Consider the following 24,530-nt stretch of genomic DNA (forward strand, 5'->3'; position numbering starts at 1 on the left):
ATCTATTGACCAACAATGAAGAAAAAGCTACTTTTTATTGACAACAGAGATGAATTCATGCTTCTCTCTTTCCCCGGCCCCAATTCCTTGGCCCTGAAGGTGGTGTACAAGAACAATGATGTACGGTTGGAGCTGTCTCGACTGGCCAAGCAGGGAGACCCAAAGATGAAGGTAAGAGCTGGGATGCATTTTCATCAGCGTTATACAACTTGAATCAGACAACACATTATCCCCTTATCTACTGGCATCTTATTGTATCACAACCTCCTGTCAGGTCCCATGAGACTTGTACCGTAGGGATTCTTAAGAAAATCAACGCACAGTAAATAGGATTATATTTTTGAAAGGTAGCCAAAAGCTATTGACTTTCAGTCAGTTCACCGGTAAGAGCAACAAGCTTTATCGCAGTCCTAGATTACAGAGGTCTTGTTCACTGCAGGAACGATTTCATTCCCCATTCACTGGACATAAGTATAATAAGCCAGTCTTTTCAAATGCTAGAACCCCTAAACCTGTTTTTTTTCTTCCCCATGTCCCAGGTGAGTGGCGTGGTGGCCTTTAAGTGTGAGAGCGTGGCCACCCTGGACCCCGTGACCTTTGACACCCCAGAATCCTATGTGGCACTGAGCAAGTGGACGGCAAAGAAGGCGGGATCCATCTCCTTCGACTTCAGGACCACGGAGCCCAACGGACTGATGCTCTTCAGCCACGGCAAACCTCGACAGCAGCAACGCAAGGACCCCCGCACACCACCTACTGTCAAGGTGAAAATAAATACAAATTCTCACCTCTAAAAAATTATAGGCTAATGTGTATTCATGACACTCTTTGAACAACAGCTGAATATTTGAGACACTGAACATAGACAATAGCTAGGTTTCCATCCAAGTATTTTTATGAGTCATGATGTATTCAAGTAGAAAACAGAAATGCCGAGTTTTGTTGCCAAGTTTTTTTGTCAAAGAAGTGATGCTATAAATAACGATGGAAACACATGTGTAAGGCGCCTGTCATGGTTGTATGGTCATTAGTTAGTGCATTAGATTATTGTCAAGTGGATTTCTCTGTTTTTGTCTTCAGACAGCTTGAAATATGTCTGACATTATCTGACACAAAAGAACAATAATTACTTGTCCAATACTAATCAATTCTTGAAAGACTGACTGATGGCAATGCACCTAATTTGCATTTTGATTTTTGCAACATTTAGAGCATTCAAAATTCACTTCACACTTGGATGGAAACAGTGTGTATGTTGTGATACTGAACTCATGTCTCTATGTTGTTGTTTTCTGTGATTCAGCTGTGTGAAATTGAATATGGGTATTTAATTTGCAGACTATACTGTTGGTTGTCATCGTTATTGTTATTTTTATTGACAGCTGGATCTTGCTGCGAGTGTAAAGATAAGGTTTTCTTTATTGCTAGTTATCAACAACCCTATCTTCTGCGGGATACTGACTCTGTGTCTTGTTGGAGTTGCAGGTGGATTTCTTCGCCATTGAGATGCTGGACGGCCACCTGTACTTGCTGCTGGACATGGGCTCGGGAACCACCAAGACCAAGGCCATCGACAGGAAGGTCAACGACGGGGAGTGGTACCATGTGGACTTCCAGAGGGACGGACGCTCAGGTACACTCACAGCTCTCTCACCTCCAATGCTCACCCAGACGGATGAGGAGGAGGCGGAGGAGGATAATGAGTAGGAGAGATGGTACTTAAGGGTTGTGGGCGCAGTAGCAAGGCCATTTAGCTGTCATCTCCCTTCCATCTTTATTAAATTCAAACTGTAGCTATTGAGTGTAATTTTAAAGGTGCTACATGGACCATTTTTAAACATCAATATATCATTGTCAAATTCATGTGATACGTTGGTATAATAATTACCATAAAAAGTGAGACAGTGTTCAAGACAATTGGTAGCCTCTATCTCATGCTAGTGATATTGTCAGTCCTCCTTCCATGGCATCAGATTTGTTTTCTATTTCACTTTACTGAAGAGGATAAACATGTTGGAAGTGATGGCCTTTGATATCTCATAGGCCTTTCACTCATTCCACCATCTGCCATTGCAAGAAACTCTGAAAGCTTTAGCTCCATTTGTAACACCTTCGTCCTGTTTTGTGGCATAAAGGGAGTAAAGTATAGCAGATTTCCCGCAAACCAGACACAGTGGCACACAATGTTTAATACAATCTATGTTACATGTAGCTCCTTTAAACTAGCCTGCACTGACTGGCGATGATGATGATGATGATGATGATGATGATGATGATGGTGAGGAGGAGGGGGAAGAGGATGAGGATGATTATAATGATTATGATAACAATGATGGTGGTGGTGATGATGGTGATGATGATGACAATGATTATTGCGATGACGGTGGTGATGTTGTTGTTGAAGGTAATAATAATTGCTGAAGTTGTTAAGCACTGATGTCATGTTGTGGTGTATCCAGGAACCATCTCAGTGAACAGTGTGCGAACGGCGTACACGGCTCCAGGAGACAGTGAGATCCTGGACCTGGATGACACTCTGTACCTCGGAGGACTACCTGAGGACCGCGCCGGACTCATCTTCCCTACTGAGGTGTGTGTATGTGTATGTATGTGTGCACATATATGTGTTGTTGTTGTGTGTCTGTCTTTATCTATGACATATATCATCATGAGTTTGCTCAATAAGCTTGGTAAAACTTCCTGTCTCAAGTCATCGTGGGAAAGTATAGAAAGTGTACATGTGTGTTTTCTCTGAATTGATGGGTTTTGCTCTAAAATCGCATATTGGCTATTTGAAAAAATGTGATGCCTTCTATGACTAAAAGATTGCTGGCGTGAAAGCGTGCAGGCATGTTATTGATGTTATTAGCAATCTTGCTCTTTACTTACAAAATAGTTGCATGTTAGAGGATGTAATCATTTGGGTTTTTTAAACGGATTTGGAATGAAACCCATAAATTAGAGCCTTAAATTCTACATCTAAAATCTATATAACCAATAATTATCATTATATTATATCATATCATATCATATCATATCAGGGTTAGGGTTAGATTACATTACATTACATTTTATTTGCCTTCTAATTGCAAGATTTTTATGTTTTGCACTATGTTGTGTTCTGTTGTCATTTAGATGTTGTTCAGTTCAGTTGTTTCTTTTCTTGTCATCTTGATGTTTTTGGTTGGTTTTGTTCTTTGTTTGTTTCTTTTGTTTGATTTGAGCCAATTAGTAATTTGTTTGTCTTCTTTTTTATCATTGTGGTTTTTTTTACTACTTCACTTATATGGTATATCACTAAACTAAACTAAGGAGAGTAAATGTATTGGTAATTGTATTTCCCAGTGTTGATACTACTTTAAATTGCCAGTTACTTCACACTGGAAGAAGTTGAACAACAGTAAAGATACCCTCAAGAGCAATATATACTTTGTTATCTAAAGTTACTCAAAGCAGTTTGATCTATTTTGTACAAAACAATCCTCTGCATCTGCAATGTCTTATAATTCAAATCTCACGACTGCAAAAATAGCACTGATTAGGATGTTAGCAAAAAATTGTGTTCAGTTTGAAATAAAGTGCAAGGAATGTTCATTGTGTTTAAAACGCCCACACGCTGACAGCTGCCTGCCAGAAGCTAGAGTCCTGATGTAAACAGCAAATAAATAACTCTATTTGGGTTTGTCACAGGAGAAGTGCAAGGAATGTTAACTTTCTTTACTTACGGTACTGCAAAATGTAAATAAACTACTTGTTGAATTACTGTGCATGTAGTGAAACTGCTGGTAACCCCTCCTCAGGTGTGGACAGCTCTGTTGAACTACGGCTACGTGGGCTGCGTCAGAGACCTGTTTGTGGACGGCCAGAGCAAGGACATCCGTCGGCTGGCCGAGGCCCAGCGGGCGGTGGGGGTGAAGCCGTCGTGCTCCAGGGAGGCGCCCAAACAGTGCCTGTCCAACCCCTGCCAGCACAGCGGCACCTGCAGGGAGGGCTGGAATCGCTACGTCTGCGACTGCTCCGGGACGGGTTACCTGGGACGCTCCTGTGAGAGAGGTGAGAATGGAAAAACACAGGACCGGAGGTCAGAGAGGAGGAGGAGGAGGAAAATGGGGGGGCGGGGGGAGCTGGGGGTGGGGGGGTGTTGTGGTAGCCTGTAATTGACATAAAAAATAAAGTCGCATTTTCACGGTAGAGACGAGTAAGCTGGCTAATTACAGTAGAGATCCAACAGCAACGTCTCGTGAAAAAGTAATATATCATAATGCAAAATACTGCTTTGTCATTTGCCTTTTGGCTTGAGAACACTGAGCAGTTGAAAATGCAAGTGGTGGGGGTCCGAAACAGACGGGACCCTATCAGCCCCCTAAAGATATGGTGATGATCTGGTCATTTTGTGCAATGGGGCAATAAAAATCTTTTTTTTTTTTCCCCTTGAAAGACCCCATAGTATTTACTATGATGTACACTATAAATTTTCCTGTCAGACTAAAACGGTGTGTACACTGTATTCCACGAATAAAAAGGTGGGTAAAGTGAGTTTAGGTGGGTTTACTCTCTATATCCCTGGGGATGGAGGTGAATGGGAAGGTGAGAATGAAAAGAGGACAGGAGGTAGGAGGAGAGGAAACTAACGATGGGGAGGTGGGAGACAGAGTAAAGAGGAGAGGAGAAGAAAATGAAATTCCCCCTCCCCCCCTGAAAAAAAAACAGTGCATCTTTTGTAACTGTCTGCATGTCTCCTTATTTTCTGAAAGCGAGGGAAGGGAGATGGAGGCAGGGAGAGAGGAGGAGCGACAGAGGTGACAGAGGTGACAGAGGGGAGGTGGGAAGAAGCAGAGCTGCGGACAGGAGTATAGGACTGCTATTGATGCAGAAATTGGGAATCAATGGGAGAGGAAGCGTGGAGAAAGGTGGGAGCAGGAGGCTGTGACAGAGGAGGGTGGAACCACTAGGCTGGAACCGCCATATGACAGCAGGTGAGGAGATGAGGAGGAATGGGAGATGGGAGTGGAAGGGCTGACAGAGAGAGAGCGAGAGAGAGAGAAAGGCAGGGTTGGGAGAAAAGGTATGAATTCAGACCGAGGAAGAAATGGAAAGTAGGAAAGATTGGTGGAGAAACTGATACTGCACTGTTAAAAGAAGCGAGATGGAGTCAGACAAGGAGAAGAGAAGAGATGTTGTTTGTGCCACAGCGGCTGACGCGTCTCAAGTGATGATTGTACTATCATCTAACGGGAGATACACATGCACACACACACACACACACACAGTCTGAAAGGTGTGGATATGAAAATGTTTTCTTTCAGACAGCGAGAGGACAGGCATCCGCAGTGTATGTTTGTCATAGGGATGCACTCCATCCCTGCCTCCCTCTCTCTCTCTCTCTCTCTCTCTCTCTCTCTCTCTCTCTCTCTCGCTCTCTGCTTCTCTCTCTCTCTCTGTGTTTGTCTTCCTCTCTATATCTCTCTCTCCTTCTCTTCATCGCTCTCTCTGTGTGCATCGAGGGGTCACTAACTGGTGGTTCAGTGGATTAAAGGAAGCACAGATGGAGAAGCAGATGGAGAGAGTGATTGGCCATGTTTACGCCTTCTACCTGCGGTTTCTCCCTCCCTTTTTTTTCTTCCTCATCCTCCCTCTCCTTTGTTCCCCCTGTATCTTCTTTAATGAACAAAGATGGCTGACCACGCTCTGGCTCCAAGATGGGTTTTTATTCCATAAAGAGCAGTCACAGACACATTTCCAAGGGCACGTTTGCACATTTCTTAACACATCCAGCTCTCTCCACCTATCTCCCATTCCTTCGCTGCTATTCACGCTGTTTTTTTTTTTTTTTCCTCCTTGCTCTCCCGCTTTCCTTCTCTCTGACCCTCCTCCCTCTGTTTGCCTGGTAGTGAGTCAGGTGCTATGGCGAAGAAAATTTAGTCAGCTGTCTCCCTTATCAGAGATGTGTGCACGTGTGTGTGAGTGTGTGTGTGAGTGTGCGTGGGTGGGTGTATGTGTATGTGTGGCTGTTAGTTATGTTATCTGTGATATAACAGGCCAACCACCTCCTTTTTCCTCAAGTTAATGAGGATTCATTTGCATTTTAGCCAAGAGCTTTTCTCCCTCTTCTCTTCCCTCTCTCTCTCTCTCTCTCTCTCTCTCTCTCTCTCTCTCTCTCTCTCACGCTCTTCCTCTCTTTCTCTTTCTCTCTCTTCCTCTGCTCTCTCTGTTACCCTTCCCCTCTCTCTCTCTCTGTCTATCTCCCTCGGTCCCTATTTTCTCCCTCCCCTCGCTCTCACTTTACTGAACCCTCTTCTGTTCACACTTAAATTCACTCACTTATTCTGACATGCACGCACGCACACACACACACACACACACACACACACACTATCTCTCTCTCTCTCAGCTCATCAGTATTCATGAGGCCTCCCTCTCTTCCTGTTCTCTTGTTTTCGCCTCGGCTCCAACCGTCTCCCACGGAAACAGGGAGAGCGAGCAAGCGAGAGGGAGAGAGAGAGAGAGAGAGAGAGAGAGCGAAGGAGGGATAGAGAGAGAGGGCGATAGAAGGGGGGGAGGGAGGGAGAGATAGAGACGCAGAGACAGGGAGAGTGTGTTTAGCTGTGTATGTAATTGGCCAATAAAAAACAGGGTCCTTGGAGGTAAACAGTTTAGTGGTCGGGGATTGGCCCCAGCAGGTAGCGGGGAGAGAAGATTATGAATATGCAAATGAGTATGCAAAAGACATTAAAGTGGGATCACCTGAGCTTGTTACATTATGACTCCAGGGTCTGGGATGTCAGCGACAGTGGCTAACACACTCACCGCCGTGCATGCTGATTTAACCAGATAGTGGGGCCAGCCAACCAGCCGCGAGTATTTTTACATATTCTTTTGTAAGACAGAGGGAGTGATGAATGAGGGAAAAAGAGATGGGGTAATTTAGTAGGAATTGGATGCAGGGTTTGAGACTCAACATTATGTGGCGGGGAACAAGGGAGTGTAGCCACTCTGCGCCGCACTTTGTCATGTTTAAATTCGATTCACTCAACGTCAAATTTGCCTTCGTCTCCTCCCACCCCCTCTCTTTTCTCCCTGTCAATCATCTTTTCTATCTATTTCTGTCGCTGTGTATCTCTTTCTACCCACCCCACTCTCCCTCACTATCATCCGTGTCTCTTTCTCTCTGCCTGTCTTTGCATCTGTCTCAACCATCTCTCTCTCTCTCTCTCTCTCTCTCTCGTATAGATGCTACGATTCTGTCGTACGACGGCAGTAAGTTTATGAAGGTGCAGTTGCCCGTGGCGATGCACACCGAGGCGGAGGACGTGTCGCTACGGTTCCGCTCCCAGCGGGCCTACGGCGTTCTCATGGCAACCACATCTCGTAACTCCGCAGACACCCTTCGTCTGGAGCTGGACGGGGGCCGCGTCCGACTCACTGTCAACCTAGGTACACACATGCACACACTCACACGAACTTGAACACGAACACCCACGTACATTCTCAAACATAGTTTAATTACCTGTCAGGGGACTACAGCTGAAACTGGCCTCTTGGCTAATTCTGGCTCAGTTACAGAAACGTCATTAAATGTTGATTAATAATATATTATCCCTAGAAAATAAACTGAGACTCCAGCATAGATAATGGACATTTTCCTGGACTGGTTATATTCAATATATTTGTTTCACCAGCATTGAAAGAAAGGCACTTTTAGCATTGAGACTGACAGGATAATGTAATTATAGCTTATATTCCAACCAAAAACACATACACACACACACACACACACACACACACAAATAAATATTATTGCTGTCTGTTTTTGTGTTGAACAGAGGGTCAAGCCTCAGGCTGCATTCTCTGCTCACTCCCAGATGACCTGTGCATCCCTAATGCCTTCAACACCCACACAGACACTACACACACACACACACACACACACAGACATATACACACATACACACACAAACACGCCACAGACAGTATGAAAAACACACACATCTCTCTCGTTCTCTTACATTTATCTTTCTTATTTCAACTCCTGCACACATTTCCAACCTCGGTCTATTACAATCACACATGTACTTTCACAAGCATACTCTCTCACACAAACACACACACACACACAGACTCACAGAGGGGTGCATGTGTTGGTCTCTGGTTGTTTGCAGCCGCGTCTTTACTGTGGTTGACGCCACACGACACACCAAGGCATCATGGGTAAAAAAGGGGCTGAATCTTCTGACCCCCTGGCCTACCGTGAGCCTCCCTTTGCGGAGTTTGGTGCTCTGCATGGGCGACTAAATTATGGGATGTGTTAGATGTCATCAGACAGACTGACACACATACCCATCTCAGACTCCTGATGCTTTTGATTGGTGACTGAGACTGTCGCTCAAGCTAGAGCAGCCAATGACCACACTGCTCATGCTGGGACCCACCACTCTCCTTAGCCGATACATCAATTCCACATATAGATCCACCAATCGTGATCCAGATTTCACTGTCCTAACTCTTTATTGGCTAAAACCAAGGTGCCAATCATTATTTTTAGTCTGCACTGCTGTTAGGAAGTGCACAGTCCAGTTTGAGGTCCTATGACAAAGGAGAGTGTGTGTTTTCTCAGCAGTGTGTGTGCGTGTGTGTATATGAGTGCAGGGTGTGTCGATGTGTGCGTCCCCAGGGCGTGGAGTGTGTGTGTGTGCAGCATTAACCCTCTGCTCTGCTCTCCCTCCAGACTGTATCAGGATAAACTGTACAGCCAGTAAGTGACCCTCCATCTCAACTAACCCCCCTCCCCTCACTCTGTGTGTGTGTGTGTGTGTGTGTGTGTCTGTGTCTGTGTGCGTGTGTATATTTATGTCTTTATGTGAGTGTGTGTGTGTGTGTGTGTGTGTGCAGCTGTCTATCTGTCTGTCCATCAGTCTGTGTGTTTGTCTATCTGACACTCTCTCTGTTTGTCAACCCATCTAATGCTCTTCCTCTGTCTCTTGATTCAAAATATCTTTGTACCATGTGCTTGTGTGAATATGTGTGTATATGTGTGGGCATACACACAGGTGTCTGTGTGAGTGTGTGTGTGTGTGTGTGTGTGCGTGCACATATGCGCGCGTGTGTCCGCCTGTTCAGCTACTCCACAGGAGTGGTGAGATTTTTGCTGAGGGCCAGGGTTTTCCAGGTCGGCCATTTTAGCGAGGAGAAATAGAAGGAAGGGAGGGGGGGTGTGGGGGTTTGGAGGAGGGAGAGAGAGAGAGAGAGAGAGGAAGGAAAGGAAGGAGAGGCAGAGGTACTCGAGAGAGAGAGAGAGAGAGAGAGAGAGAGAGAGAGAGAAGCGAGGGGACAGCGGAATATGTGATGGAGCGCGGAGAGAAAGAAAGAGAGCTATGAGGACGAAAGCTGAGTGTGAGGTGTTCGGGAGGGAAAGCGAGGGATGTTGGGAGGAGTGGGCGAAAGAGAGAGAGCGCTAGGTGCTGGATGAATGCTACTTAGGGCTGCCGGCTAATTACTTCTCCTTCACGCCGGAGACAAAAGACGCGTTATCCCTCTGTTTCCCTCACTGCCGCACCTTCATCCCAACGTCTGTCTGGTGGCTTTCTTTGTTAGCTTGTTGTTTCTTTCCAAACCTTACATGTGGGACTTTGGGTAGTGTTTCATTCCATGTGTTTAATGTGTGTGTGTGTGTGTGTGTGTGTGTGTGTGTGTGTGTGTGTGTGTGTGTGTGTGTGTGTGCCTGTATGTGTGAGCGAGTGAGCTAGTACGTGCCTGTGCATTCTTCTGTTTTTTCATTGCCCATCTGTGTGTGTGTGTGTGTGTGTTTTGTGTGTGTTTTCCTGTGTGAGAGTGTGTGTGTATCTGCTCATGTTGTCACGAGCGGAGCTGAATCCCTGATGAAGTTTAATTCCCTCACGTGGAGTTTCTCTCTCTCACGACCAGAGAGAGAGAGAGAGCGAGCGAGAGAGGCAGGAATGCTCTGTGACGGCAAAGAGGTGGTGAAATGGACGACTGCGGTTGCCATAGAAACCCAACTAGCTGTACAGCACTGTTGCTATCCCGCACGTCTGTCGGCCAATTTTAGACCGGTTGTCTCAATGAACATTTCAGTAGGCAGCCACTTTTCTGGCACACCGTGTGCATACAATAAATTATACATCTGATATTCGAGGGGGAAGCAAAAAAAAAACGTATTTAAAAGCCAGGCGCCACTGAAATAGTCCACTCAGCAGTCAAATAAAAGCCCCGGCGTGGGAGAGATTTGAGGCTTATCCGGTAGAAAAGCCATTTGTTATTTGGAGCTAATGAAATATGAAAAGCTTTTTGTCGTTTTGTTTTCATTATCTCGCTCTTATAATCTCCAGTAGCTTTTGTCATTTGATTTGAATTGTATTTCCATTGCAACGAACGGTCCCTCTTGTCTTTCTGTTTGAATCATCTCGCCTTGTTTTCTTTCGGTATAACGGCACAGAGGTGCACTGTGTGTTGAACACCACAGTAACACCGAACACTAGTAGCTCGCCACGTCACTCACTGCACTATTAGCACTGACCCCAGACGCCCGTGTGTGTGTGTGTGTGCCCACGTGTGTGTGTGTGTGTGTGTGCGCCTCTGCCTGTTCCCAGGTTGACACGGATCACTGCCTCATTCTCACATCAGCCTGTTCACCCTTTCAGTGTTCGGTTACATACGCAAAAACACACAGACATCAACACACATACACACACACACACATACAAACACACATGCACATATTCTCTCCTTCACTCAGTGCCAGGCAGTGATCCATGGTAACAGGATGAGATGCTCATGCCCAGAGCACAGCTGAGTCTCCTCAGGGGACCCCTATGTCCTCTCTGAACACTCAACACACTCTTTTGGCTGTGCGCACACTTACACACACACACACACACACAGACTCTCAGTCCCACATCCATTTTGATGGACTTCTCATATTTGTTTAATTATGTTTGTGTGTGTCAGTCTGCCTGTATATCTCTTTCCCTGTCTGTCTATGTGTGTGTGTGTGTGTGTGTGTGTGTGTCTGTGCGTGAGTAATGTAGGCGTGTGTCCATGCTTGACATTTTCCACAGCAGAATCTGTTTGGGGCAGTTTACCTCTCACCCCCCCCCCCCCCCCCCCCCCCCCGTCATTACCTCCTATAGGTCACTGTCAGCAGAGTCACTCACTCCTGCCATTGCCTCCAACGGACAGGGGCTTGAAGGGAGTGGAAGTGTGTGTGTGTGGGGGGGTCGTGTTCGGGGTTGGTGGGGTGTTTAACCCTTGGGATGTAGTGGGTGGGAGGGAAGGGACAGCAAGGTTTTGGGAAGAGGCAGGCTGTCAAATGTGTGCAGTCAACAGCTCAGCTTCTCTCATTCTGCTGCAATTCAGCACCACGGAGAGCTCCGGTGCCGCTGCGCTGTGTATTTGGTGCCACCATGTGGCTTAGTAGAGTATTGCACTCTGTGTTTTGGGGAAAAAAGACAGGTGTAAGCCCATACATAGGCCCGTTGTATTGTGAGCGTACGGGTTTTTAGGAGTGAAGGGTGTGGATTGAGGAGGGGGTGTGGTGTCTGCGTATGTGTGCTTAGTAGGTTGGTTGTCATGGTGGTGTGACTTATCCCGTCCACAGATGGATTGTCTTGGCGTGGGCCTGGTGTGACTCACAATCTCCATCATAGGCACTCATGGCATCCATATATGTTAATCTTTCTGTCTGTCTCTGTCTGTCTCTGTCGCGTCATCTGTCTTGTTGCCAGTGTATCTGTGGAGAGAGAGAGTGTTGACAAGGAGGTGTTTGTCTCCCCAGGATGTGTGTGATCCCTCCTTCCTTCTGCTATTTTCTCCATTTTCTCTCTTTCTGTCCTTACATCTTAATTATACCTGCCTGGCTGCCTCTATGCCTCTTTCTATCTATGTCTCTCTCTCTCTCTCTCTCTCTCTCTCTCTCTCTCTCTCTCTCTCTCTCTCTCTCTCTCTCTGCATATGTTAATGGTGCTCTGGGCTATGTGTAGGTAAAGGCCCAGAGACCATCTTTGCGGGGGTGGGCCTCAATGATAATGAGTGGCACACGGTGAGAGTGGTCCGGCGTGGCAAGAGCCTCAAACTCACCGTGGACGACCTGCAGCCTGTCGAAGGTAACCATAGCAACCTAACTTCAACCCCTTAGCTTTTCACCACAAAATTATCTCAACACTCTACCCAGGTCTTGGTCTGTTCCGACTGTGTATTGGCTTCTGTTTAGCATTCTGTATGGAAACCTGTGTTTTTATATAATGAACTGCTTGGAGATGCTTGTTATTCAATTCTCAGCCAAAGTTGAATGCACAGTAAATTATGGGATATATCTATCTTTTACATGAGTGAAAATAATGCTATGCCATTTCTATGTATAGAAAGGAGCTGTTCAAATAATCATTCTGAATTATGATGATTATGATTATGACTATAATTATAATTGAATGAAATGTAGTGTACTAGTATTAGCATTAGTATTAGTATTAGTAACAGTGTTAGTATTAGTTATAGTATTAGTATTAGTAATAGTATTAATGTTACTGTTAATATTAGTTATAGTGTTGGTACTAGTATTTGTATTAGTGTTAGTATTCATATTACTATTAGTGTAAGTATTAGTTATACTATTAGTTATACTATTTGTGTTTGTATTAGTTATAATATTAGTATTAGCATTATTATTAGCATAGTTCCACGTGGAACCCCTCTAGCTCTAACCTCTGACCTTTGCCCCCGCCACCAGGTCAGATGGCGGGTGACCACACCCAGCTGGAGTTCCACAATGTGGAGACGGGCATTGTGACGGAGAAGCGCTTCATGCCCGCGGTGCCCTCCAACTTCATTGGCCACCTGCAGGGCCTGACGCTGAACGGCATGCCCTATATCGACCTGTGTAAGAACGGCGACATCGACTACTGCGAGCTCAACGCCGTCATCGGCTACAAGAGCATCGTGGCCGACCCTGTCACCTTCCGCTCGCGCTCTAGCTTCGTGACGCTGCCCACGCTGCAGGCCTACTACTCCATGCACCTCTTCCTGCAGTTCAAGACCACCTCGCCCGACGGCCTCATCCTCTACAACAGGGGAGACGGCAACGACTTCATAGTGGTAGAGCTTGTTAAAGGGTGAGCTAGACAATGTGTATTTGTATATCCAATTTTGCCATTTTTTACTGTAAGTTGCAATTAACATAGTCCCTCATGTACAACAATCCAGACTATCAAACTGACATGAAAAAATGTCAAAAATGCAGCTTTTTTCAATTCCTGAAATGAGGTTTTTGCAGGGAAAATTAAAATACCTCAAAGTGCATGGTCCCATGTTGTTTTCGATCATGAATACAATTCATTAGTTTAATACCTTTCCCTCCTCATTTGATTAATCCCTCCCTCTCTCCTGTCCTTATTCCCTCCCTAGATACCTCCACTATATCTCTGACCTGGGCAACGGAGCCCACCTGATAAAGGGCAACTCTAACACCCCTCTGAATGATAACCACTGGCACAACGTGCTCATTTCTCGAGACACCAACAATCTCCACACAGTCAAGATCGACACCAAGGTCACCACACAGACCACCATGGGAGCCAAGAACCTCGACCTCAAGGGTACGCACATGTATACATGCAATATAACAGGGTACACAGTGATACCCCGCTATACAATACAATACTCACTTGAAAATACATACACATTGGTACACATATTCACAAAACATACACATACATTACTTGGTATGTAACTGATTTTGACACAATATCAACCTATACTGATACAATTTGACTAAGATAAAGCATTGTGATCGTGCTGCTTCCCCATAGGTGACCTTTACATTGGGGGCGTGTCCAAAGAGATGTACCGAGACCTGCCCAAGCTGGTCCACTCCCGTGAGGGCTTCCAGGGTTGCCTAGCAACAGTTGACCTGAACGGCCGTCTCCCTGACCTTTTGGCTGATGCCTTGGCAACCATGGGACAAGTAGAAAGAGGCTGTGAAGGTGAGGCACACACGCTGAAAACACACTAGAAACCCTGGCCTGCTCCCATGTCCCCATTGCATATCAAACTTTTTTTTTTTTTTCTGTTTTCTTTTGACTCATGCTCTCTGTTCTTATTAGGTTAACCTGCTAACCCAACTTTTGGTCTATTAGCTGTGAATTGTATTCTCTTTTTTTTCATCTCTTCCTTTATCGTTCCGCACATTGTGTTCTCTCTCACTCTTTTATCTTTTATGGCTCTCTCTGTCACACTCTCTTTCAGCAGTTCACAGGCATCTGTGTGCTTTGACTAACCATCTAACTTAATTTGCTTGTTTGCTTTTTTTGTTTGGCCGACAAAAGTTGCATTGATGAAAGCTGACTTGCAAGGTATATCACTTTGTGTGTGCATGTGAGACACGTGTGTGAATGGGAAAATGTGTGTGTGAGTGTGTGTGTATGTGTGTGCGTGTGTGCGCGTGTGTTACAACTTCCCAGTGGTGCCCAGTGTTGTGTGGATCCCAGTGATCCAAGTCAAAGGTCAGAGGTTACCGGACACTGACCTGTCCTCTCCTGGCCACCGTAGTGACATCATCACAGTAGTGACATCACCACCGCTTGAGTTTGACCACACCTCCTCCACCCGGGTTGCCTAGCAGCATGCTCTCTAACCCCTCCCACTGACTCCTAACCTAACCTTGGTTGGATATCAATACTCTATCTGTGAATCCTTTCATACCCTTTTCTCCGTGCCTCGTACTGGAAACGCATCGAAAGAGAAGGTTAGAGCGTTGACATTCTCCTCCAACGTGGTTTCAGTACGAGGCAAGGAGGGAATGGTGCTAGACTGCTGAGGAAAGAGTATTGAGATGAAGGCCAAGTCCTTTAAACATAATTCAGCCCTCTTATGTTTAACTCTTCCTCCTGTCCTTGCCACACAAATCTAGCCCCACCGCCTGCATGCTTTCCACTTTTGGCTCTTTTCACCAGTAACAATAAATTCCATCCCAGTTCAGTCTATTTGTAAAATCTAGTATCTTCTGTAAGGGAAAGATAAAGAATAGGAGCCTATCCGCCAATAACAATAATACTACCTACTTTCACAATGATTTTCTACTAATACTACTAATCACTACAAAGTACCATTAACATCACTGCAGCACAACAGTCTACCAACCCGTTCAGAACTGCATAATGCTGATTCAAGGAAAAGCAGGTCTGAATATGACCATACCCTTCTGACATTGTAGTGAACACACTGGGCTCCAGACAAAGTCAAGAAAAGGTGTGTGCTCATCTTTTCCTAACTTTCTGTGACCCCCCACTTCCCCCCACCCCTCTCTCTCTCTCTATCTCTCCAGGTCCCAGCACTACCTGTCAAGAAGACTCCTGCTCCAATCAGGGAGTTTGTCTGCAGCAGTGGGAGGGCTTCAGCTGTGACTGCAGCATGACCTCGTATGCTGGGCCACTGTGCAATGATGGTGAGTCTCTTTGATTCCCGTTTCATGTTTTCATGTCTCAGACCTGGGTAGGTTATACATCAAACTGAATAATTTAAATTGCTCATAGTGTAGAGAGCTGGGAGTGCAAGATGCGGTGGCTTTGCATTTTGGTTCCTTTTTGCCTGATCATAGAATCAACAAAATTTTTAAAAGTATGTCTGACCCAGGTATGCTCAGTAAATAGCAGTTAGAGTTCCTCTGATTATAGGGTTGGCTCTGTTATGTGCCAGTTCTAAACCTCCAAGTAAATTTCAAACACTGTATCAAAGCCCCGCTGGGTGCATTTGAACAGAGCCACCACATGAGGGCAGTGTCAACTGTTGATTCTGAACTGGCACTAAAAGGTTCTCTACTACCTACTCAAAAAGCTGGTTTGGTTTCACTAGGGTCGATACTTTAACATAGAATGACTTCCTCTTTACACTTTCTAGCCTCAGACTCTAAATTATCCTCAGCCTGAGAGGCAAGATATCTCATTATGTAGCCATTGTATGAGTCACACTTATTACCGCCTGCCGCCTGATGCTGAGGAGTGGTTTGGAAAATGCAAATTTAATTTTTTTTTTTTCAGCCTGCAGAAGGCACAAGCAAAGTCTGGGCAGCCAGTCGACTGTGACATTTAAGTTTTTAGTGTCAATTTGCCCATTGTATATTAAACATTAGGGAAAGAATAGGCAGAATTTGCCTCTGCATTGCTAATGCAGGACTGAGGCCAGATAGATGCCTGATGGGGAACTTTTGATGATAGCTACCACTGTTCATGACATATGTAAGTGTGTCACTGCCCTTAAATCTTTTTCTCTGTCTGGCCCAGCTGGGACCACTTATATCTTTGGCCGTGATGGGGGCGTGGTGGTGTACACGTGGCCCCCCAATGAACGTCCCAGCACCAGGGCAGACCGCCTGGCCCTCGGGTTCAGCACCCAGCAGAAACACGCCATTCTGCTCAGGGTGGACAGCGCATCTGGCCTGGGAGACTACCTCCAGCTGCAGATAGTAAGTACACATACAAACAATAGGCAGAGTGAAAATGGTGCTTTTGATATACTTGCATACAATTTAATTTAAAGGAAGAGGACAAACATAGTACTCTTCCTTTAATGATTAATCTCTACATTACATATGCTGACATAGCGTGCTCACTGTTTTTGCCTCCTCAGGACAAGGGCAACATTAGAGTAGTGTTTAATGTTGGTACTGATGACATCAACATCGAGGAGAGCTCCAAGTTTGTCAACGACGGGAAGTACCACATAGTTCGGTTCACCCGCAGCGGAGGCAATGCAACCCTGCAGCTGGACGACCTGCCGGTCATTGAGCGCTACCCCTCAGGTAGGCCCTGCCCCGCCCACATCAACCCAACCCACCAACCACAGCACTGCCTAGCTGGGGCAGAGCCAATCACATATGGCTTCAAACAGCCCACTTCTTGATTGATGAACCGCATCTTTGTTCTTATCAATGTTTATATTCAAACACTGTGGTTTAGAAATATAATTACAGCTTTGTTTTATGTTATTGTGTGTGAAATGAAATATGTGTGATATGATATGAAACATGAATGTTTAAACCATAAAATGAGATATTTATTACAATAGACATGTACTAGCCAGCTATGTTATGTTAGGCCTGTTAAATAGTGTTAAAGGTAATTTATGAAAATATTCAATTCAGGTATCAGTTGTTTTTCTCATCATAAAAGAAAATAATAACAGTTGGTGCATTGTTGGACAAACAATAATTTAAAAAGATGTCATATTTTGAGTTAAATGTATAACTAGAGAGAAAAAAAATAAGAAAAAGAAAAAAGAGTGTATATTGTTGAACATAGTCTTTGGTTTTATATTTGTTTGTTTTTATATTTCATCCTAAAGTTGTAATCTTAGGTAGTCACCTTTAACACACTGAGGTCCAGGTTTTAGGTAGCTGTTAGCTAAAATGCTAAATGCTAGTTGTTGTGAGGTGTGTGTGAGGGTTCTTCCTGTATGTAACTCTAAACTCAGACAGTCATATAGACAGTATGTGGCAGCTGTAACATTATTTCCCTGTGCTCTTGCAGATGTTAACCCCTGAAATGTCTCTTTAAATTAAACCCAATGAACAGAGAGTAAGAGTCCGCTCACTGGAAACCTAGTGAATTCAACTCCTTTTCTCGTAGCACATCAAGCTTGGATAAAGCTTATCTTAACGCAGCGACATGCTAACAATGAGCAGACCATTACTTTCTTTTCATTGCTGTTCTTTTTGTATCCAGCTCCTGTACCACGTTTGGATGTGCGTAATTACTACTGTGTTTTCATCTCTAAATTAAAGGCAACATTGATAACGAGCGCCTGGCCATCGCCAGACAGCGAATCCCCTATCGGCTCGGTCGAGTAGTTGACGATTGGCTACTCGACAAAGGTAAAAACCCTGATTAAAATTCCTTAAAACTTTGAGCTTAAAAAATACAATTTGAAGCCAGTTGAATATACTATACTGTGCACCATCAACTAACATCTAAAAATCTAAATCCATAACTAAGTATTTAAAAGTGGGGCAGCTGTAGTGTGTAATAGTGTGTAAACTGTAGTGCCTGTGAACGTATCTTGTTAGTGTGTATCTGATAATATCAGGTTAAAGGGACGATGGAGAGATTTAAATGTGAATAAATCAGAAAATAGAAAACAAGTACTGATAAAAGATGCTTTATTAAGACTGGTTAATAAGTTTTGTTTTTTTATCAAATTGTAAACTATAAAGCATTCACTAAAGATTATTTACCCATGTTGAAAAACAATTTTGTAATCAAATTAAAGTACTTGCAAAGTATTGTGACATGTAAGAATTATGTAAATTTGAAATGACTAATAGAGCATTGCTTTTTTGAACAATGTAAAAGTTTTCCTCTTAAACTTCGGCAGAGCTCCTTAAATTAGCCTCTAGTCCCTTTAACAGTGAGCAGTGCCAGAGCTTATAACCTGTGCATGCTTCATAGGGCTGTTACAACAGTTCTCTAGATCTCTCTCTTTCTGTCTGCCTGTCTGTTGCTCTTTCAAACACAATGTCGTGCCGCACAGCCATCGCCATAGCAACCATCTGTCAGCCCCGTCTTCTCAGGGCCCTCTGACTCCTCTCATCTGCTGCCTCTTCCTCCTTCTCTCCCTCGCCTCTTCATTCTCCTCTCCTCGACTTCTCAGCCTTTTCACACACCTCCCCCCTTTTCTCCTCTCCTGTTTTTCGTCCCCTCTCTTCACTCTTACCTCTCTCAGTCTCAGCCCCCCCCCACGGTGCTCCACGGCTTCGATTTGCTCTGCCATGCTTAATCTATCCCATCCTCTCACCGTGGCTTGGGGGTGGTAGATTGTGTAACACTCAAACACTCTTGTGTGTGTATGTATGCACGTATGTGACCACTGGTATGTATGTGTGTGTGATTGTATTTGTGTATGCGTGTGTCTGTCCACCTTCCTTCCTGTGTGCCTGTCTCTGTGTGTGTGTGTGTTTTTGCCTGTGTGTGACTTTGCGTGTGTGTGTGTGTGTGTGTGTGTCTGTGTCCGTGCAGGTCGCCAGCTGACCATCTTCAACAGCCAGACGACGGTTCGTGTGGGCGGAGGTGAGCGGGGTGCAGGCATGTTCCAGGGCCAGCTGTCTGGCCTCTACTACAATGGCCTGCGCATCCTCAACATGGCCGCCGAGGGCCACCCGCACATCAGGGTGGAGGGCAGCGCGCGACTGGTGGGCGACATGCCCTCCTCCTCCATCACCCCCCAGTCCAGCGCCGCCGCCGGGGGCAACCGCTCCGACTCTGCCCCCTCCATCAGTGACATCACCACCACCACGGCCACCAACAGGAAACAGGGCGCCACGCAGCAGGTCAGTACAGCGGCACATTCACTGGGTCTGATTTTTAACCCCATCTAATCTTTTTTTATGTCAGGAAAACCCATTAAATCCAGGCTGCGTGTGGTTAAAAATAAGATTTACTGTTCCTATGTAATTCTTCAGATATCTTGTACATATATCTACCACCCCACTGCCAACATACTTCACGGTGGTAATGGGTAATTAATGAGCTTTAATTTTCTGTGATAACTTCCTTATTGAGCTCAATAAGAGGATTAGCATGCAGACAGCCCACTACTGAAGGACTAGTGAATAGCAAGAAGTGGCAAAAGCGAGATGGTTTTAAGCTCCCATGCTAGCGCCATGATGAGGCTGGGAGTCAATCAATCATTGATTCACAAATCTATGCCATGTCACACCAGATAAAATCAGAATAAATTGGGCCACAGCTAAAAAGCCCGCTGAGATGTGTTATAAACAACTAATGTGAGCTGTACATGAATCAGATCAAGTAGTTATAGTTCAAACCTTACCTGACATAAGCGACTGATTGATGCTCGTAAGAAAAACTGTTGCTGTAAGATGAATTTTACCTGCAGCTTATTTTTTCAACAAGAGCTACATTTTCTGATGATTAAGATAATGAAAATGGACATTTTTTGTATTATTTGTCATGTAACATAATCTTTTAACTATATTAAATCTTACATGTCAAATGTCCTTTAGATTCAAAACAAGAAACAAAAATATTTCATCAGTAGAAGGCTCACATACACGTATCCCTGCTCTCCCACATACACAGATGAGGGGATTAGGTAGTGAATTCTCAGCGAGTTCAAAGTAAGTGGTACCCACCCACTAAATTACAGAGGAGGAATGTTTGTGTTAATGGAAGCTGTAATAGCTTTTCCCAATACATGCTGAGTAAACTGATGCAAATGGCACTCTACAATGGAAACACATAACTGTTGTTGATTCTCATTGATAGTGGATGTAACTGCACAACAAATGTTAATGCAATACATTATCACAAGCTACACCAGAGACTGTTATGGCCTATTGTTATGATCACTACTGAGATGTTGTCGAGCTCCGTGGGCGTACGTGTGTGCCGCGGTTCTTCTTCTGTTATAAAACCGTGAGTCTGCCGCACTGAAAAAGATTTTTTTTTTCCCAGCGATACGAGTTGCCATGGAGATAGTGAACCCCACTACCCGCTGCTTTCTCTCTCTCTCTCCCTCCCTGTCTCCCATAGAGAATAGCTCCTCTGTGTATAAGCCGCCAGCTGTCTCAGACATAAATAATAGAATGCAGAGAGCTGTGAGCTAAGCCTCAGGCATCAATAATGGATATGAGTGCTGGATGGATGGCGCTCCAGAGTGACAGACTGTGTCACAGGGGCTTGTTTTCACACCTCACCTCTCAGGCTCCCTCTGTTTATGTGTGTGTGTGTGTGTGTGTGTGTGTGTGCATGCCTCTGTGCATGTGTATGTATGTTTCATAAGTACTCCTGCACCTATGATATGCTGATGTCAGTGCTGTATCTGGTATGCAGGGCTATGCAATGGAGTCAATATCACTATATGGGAACTAGGTCACACTCATTATATGCTCAATATACTGCAGTGTGTGTAAGTGCAATCGCTCTTTCTGGCCCCAAACTGTGTGTGTGTGTTTGTCTTATTTAAGAAGAATCTACCGTTCTCCATTGAGGCCGCCTAGGGTTGCCTAGCAACCAACCTGGCCTTAACCAGTGCACACGTATAATGTAGAGACGAACACAGAGACTCACGCACGCACACGCACAGACACACACACACACATGCACGCACAAACACACAGGTGGAGTGAGAACAATAGGTTTGAATTGCAGCACGTTGCATCAGAGGAGGGGCAGTGAGCGCCGTCTTCCCAAGGTCCTATTGGTCCAAGCAACTTATCGATTTTATGCACGCGCCCAAGTGTGGGTGTGTGTGTGTGTCTGTGTGATATGTGTGTTGAAGTGGGTCAGCCTAAATTTCCCCATGGGTTTACTCCTACCCTCGGTGCTTAGTGCAATAAGAGTGTGTTATGTGCCTCCTCCTGCAGTCTACAGTTTGTTGAGAATTTTTTGTGTGTTGAAAAGTGGAAGGGATTAATAATGCATGACAGTGGAGCACCAGAGAGGAGGAGAGAGAGAGTGAGAGATTGTGTGTGTGTGTGTGTGTGTGTGCGTGTGTGTGTGTGTGTGTGTGTGTGAGAGTGTCTATTTGTGTGCAGAATCTGGCTCGGTATTTTGCTACAGGCTGCTCTGACTCACAGTGCTCAGTTTCGTTTTGATGTTTGGTGTCTGACTGTCTGTGCGTGTGTGTGTGTGTGTGTGTGCATGCGTGCGTGCGTGCGTGCGTGTGCATGTGTGTGTATACCTCTGCTTGATGGGTAAGACTGATAGAAGAAACGTCGGGCTCAGCGGGGTGTCTGATTGGATATCGAGAATCAGCTGACCCAGACAGATCTACAAGCCTTCTGAACATCTCTCCCTCTCTCCCACCCTCCCTCCTTCTTGCTCTCTCTCTTTTTCCCCAATCTCTCCCTCCCTCCCTCCCTCCATATCTTTCACATCTATTTCTCCCTCTTGCCTTTCTTTCTCTCACTCCCCATCATTTGGAGTTACTTGCTCCCTCCTCACTTGCTCATTTTTTCCTCTCTCTCTCTCCTTTGCTATCTCTCCCTCCATATCTTTCCATATTTACCCGTCGCCTGCCCTCCCCTCCCTCACTCTCCCTCCCTCCCTCCCTCCCTCTCTCTCTCTCTGTGGTTGAGCTCCAGTGATAGGCTCTTAATGCAGGCGGTGTATGAGTCTATCTCACCATCTGCAGTAGTGGAGCTAGCTGCTCTTCTCTCTCGTCAGGATCGCTTCACCAGCGTGCCAACTTCTACCTAATTTGGTGTATGTGTGTGTGTGTGTGTGTGTGTTGGGTACGTGTGTAAATGCATAGAAATAGACCAATGGAGGAGTTTTGCCAGTTATAGAGCAGTGTGTGTGTGCATGTGTGTGTGATTTCCAGTTGTGAAAGTATCAGACAAGGCGGTGAATCTTCAGCGAGAGTGTGTGTGAAAAGAGTGCACCTATGTGTGAACTAGGCAGTCAGGGAGGCATGGATGGTCGTTGGCACTGTTCGGCTGCTCAGGTAGAGATTTTACTCTTTCAGCATGCAGACATCTCTCTGTCTCTCTCTCTTTCTCTTTTTCTGTCTTCTTTGTTTCTTTTCTTTCTTTCTGTCACTCTCTTTCTCTCTCCATCTTTGTCGATCTGTGTCCGTAGGCATGTCAGCATGCTCTGTTGCTAGACAATGAAAAGACTTGCAAAGAAGAGGAGAACAGGGAGGGAGAGAAGGATGGTGAGATGTAGGGTGGTTGGAGGAAGGAAAAGGGAGGATTCTAGGATATATTTCTCTTCAGGGAGATCTCAATACATTGTCTGACTTTGGACTGGTTTATTGATGTGCTTGTAGTTTTGTTTGGCATGCCTCTAGTTTTCCCCTTGTTCAATGTCTCCCGTGTGATAGGTGGATCAATAGTCCGATTGACACCTTCCCTGTTGAATGGAGCGGTCAGCTGACAAGATGATGTCACAGATCAGAGGAGGAGCCTGGTTAAATTTACTTATCTGTTGTTGTTTTTCTTTTTTTTTTCTTCTTTTTTTTTCAGCTCAAATCAGGACACCCAACAGGTTCCTGTGGATGACACATAGGTGTCTTTGGATCAATAATCAAGCAGGGTGGCTCGGCACTGATCTGTGACAGATGTCAGGGGTGATGTGTTTTCTACCGGCTGATTGGCTCTTGTGCTATTTGGATCCTGGCAAAGGCACAGAGGTTTATTGACTGGCTGGGCTCCAGTGGCTAAACTCACCCCAGCAGCATTTGACAGTCCAGTGGGCAGAACTGATTGGAAAGGCAGTGGAGGAAAGAGAAAGAGTCAGGCACCAGTAGCCTACTGTATGTTCCAGGCCAAACTAAACCACAGTAGACCTGTCAAGAGCGAACCAGACCACACCACACCATACCAGGCAAGTCCAGGCTTCTTTAGCTGAATTGGGATTAGCACTGGTTGCCGAGTGCACCTCTAATCTTATATAATCCATAGTCTTATAAGGGCAAGATAGAGGAATAGAGAGAACAAGGAAAGAGAATAGAGCTTAATGAATGCCACTTTGAAATATTGCCCACAGGTTTCAGCGAAGGCATCATCAAACACTTAGCACTCTGATTTGGTTCTAATTCTGTGCCGGTCTGGTTGTAATCTGCCTCTAGACCTCTTCTTTTTTAGCTCTGCCGCTCTCTCCCCTCTCCTTTATTCTGTGGGTTAGTAACAACTACTGCAATGCATCACAATCCAATTTTAATTTAGTGCTGGCACTGAGCGCCCAGCGTAGTTAAAACACACACACGCGCACGCTGACACACACAATCATATCTCTCATGCTGAAGCATCAGGGCGGCCGATGTTTAACAGTAGCTCATGAATATGCGGAGCACATTAGCACCGTGTTAAGTAAAGACCGCAGCACTTTGAAGTCCTCCTCCTATCTTGTCTTCTTTTCTCTTTCTTTCTCCCCAATCACTTCTTCCTTAATTCCTTTTTATCTATCCATCTATCTTTCCCTCCCTCCTCTTTCCCCACTCTGGCTGGAATGGTAAATCGATGCACAGGTCCCCACTGAGCGCGCACACTCCCTTTTTATTCCCCATCATTTTTAACAGCCTGAACTTAGAGTTGCCATGGCAACAGGAGGAGCAGGGATGGAGTGGAGAAAGGGCGCCTTTTCCATACAGAAGGAAGGGAGGCAGAGAGAGAGAGGAGGAGATAGAGTTGTTGAGATAATAGTGGGTTGTGGTAGGTTAGATGTTGAATAAGAGTGGGTATTGACATGAGGCCTATGGAGAGGGGTTAAATGAAAGAGGTTTGATTAACTATCGAGTGACTGACTTACCCATCTTCCCCTTGGCAGCGCTCGAATTCTGGAATTCTTGATGAAAACTGGAGAAAAACTCCCGCTTTTCATCTTCCTCTTCGGCCTCACAGCGCGCATAGGCTACAACCGCAGCACTCCTACACACGTACACACACACACACACTAGCCCAGATCACTCAGTCAATATCAGATGGAGAGAACAGATAGAGGGAAAGAGGGAGGTGCAGAAGATAGGAATGCCAGAGGAGAAAAAGACGGGGGAGGGTCAAGAGAGGA

The 24,530-nt window shown here is 45.2% G+C and overlaps 1 protein-coding gene across 8 annotated transcripts in view; it reads left to right on the top strand.

Moving 5' to 3' along the window:
* The window catches only part of nrxn1a (neurexin 1a), a 48,671-nt gene that overhangs the window by 22,622 nt on the left and 1,519 nt on the right, over window positions 1-24,530 (top strand). For 2 of the 8 annotated variants that reach the window (XM_071907936.2, XM_071907933.2), the window contains 16 exons: window positions 100-171; window positions 540-764; window positions 1,486-1,633; window positions 2,460-2,590; window positions 3,801-4,053; window positions 7,231-7,434; window positions 8,726-8,752; window positions 11,994-12,116; window positions 12,740-13,121; window positions 13,414-13,604; window positions 13,818-13,991; window positions 15,332-15,451; window positions 16,287-16,468; window positions 16,633-16,804; window positions 17,786-17,875; window positions 19,017-19,327. In XM_071907936.2, the coding sequence (XP_071764037.1) occupies window positions 100-171; window positions 540-764; window positions 1,486-1,633; window positions 2,460-2,590; window positions 3,801-4,053; window positions 7,231-7,434; window positions 8,726-8,752; window positions 11,994-12,116; window positions 12,740-13,121; window positions 13,414-13,604; window positions 13,818-13,991; window positions 15,332-15,451; window positions 16,287-16,468; window positions 16,633-16,804; window positions 17,786-17,875; window positions 19,017-19,327 (2,805 nt within the window). Of the gene's footprint in view, window positions 1-99; window positions 172-539; window positions 765-1,485; window positions 1,634-2,459; window positions 2,591-3,800; window positions 4,054-7,230; window positions 7,435-7,563; window positions 7,578-8,671; window positions 8,682-8,725; window positions 8,753-11,993; window positions 12,117-12,739; window positions 13,122-13,413; window positions 13,605-13,817; window positions 13,992-14,333; window positions 14,361-15,331; window positions 15,452-16,286; window positions 16,469-16,632; window positions 16,805-17,785; window positions 17,876-19,016; window positions 19,353-24,530 lie in introns of all 8 variants that reach the window. The other 6 variants (XM_071907935.2, XM_071907938.2, XM_071907937.2 and 3 more) reach the window with 6 other exon arrangements.

The sequence above is a fragment of the Centroberyx gerrardi genome, chromosome 20 (genome assembly GCF_048128805.1).
Source record: "Centroberyx gerrardi isolate f3 chromosome 20, fCenGer3.hap1.cur.20231027, whole genome shotgun sequence".
Taxonomy (NCBI): domain Eukaryota; kingdom Metazoa; phylum Chordata; class Actinopteri; order Beryciformes; family Berycidae; genus Centroberyx; species Centroberyx gerrardi.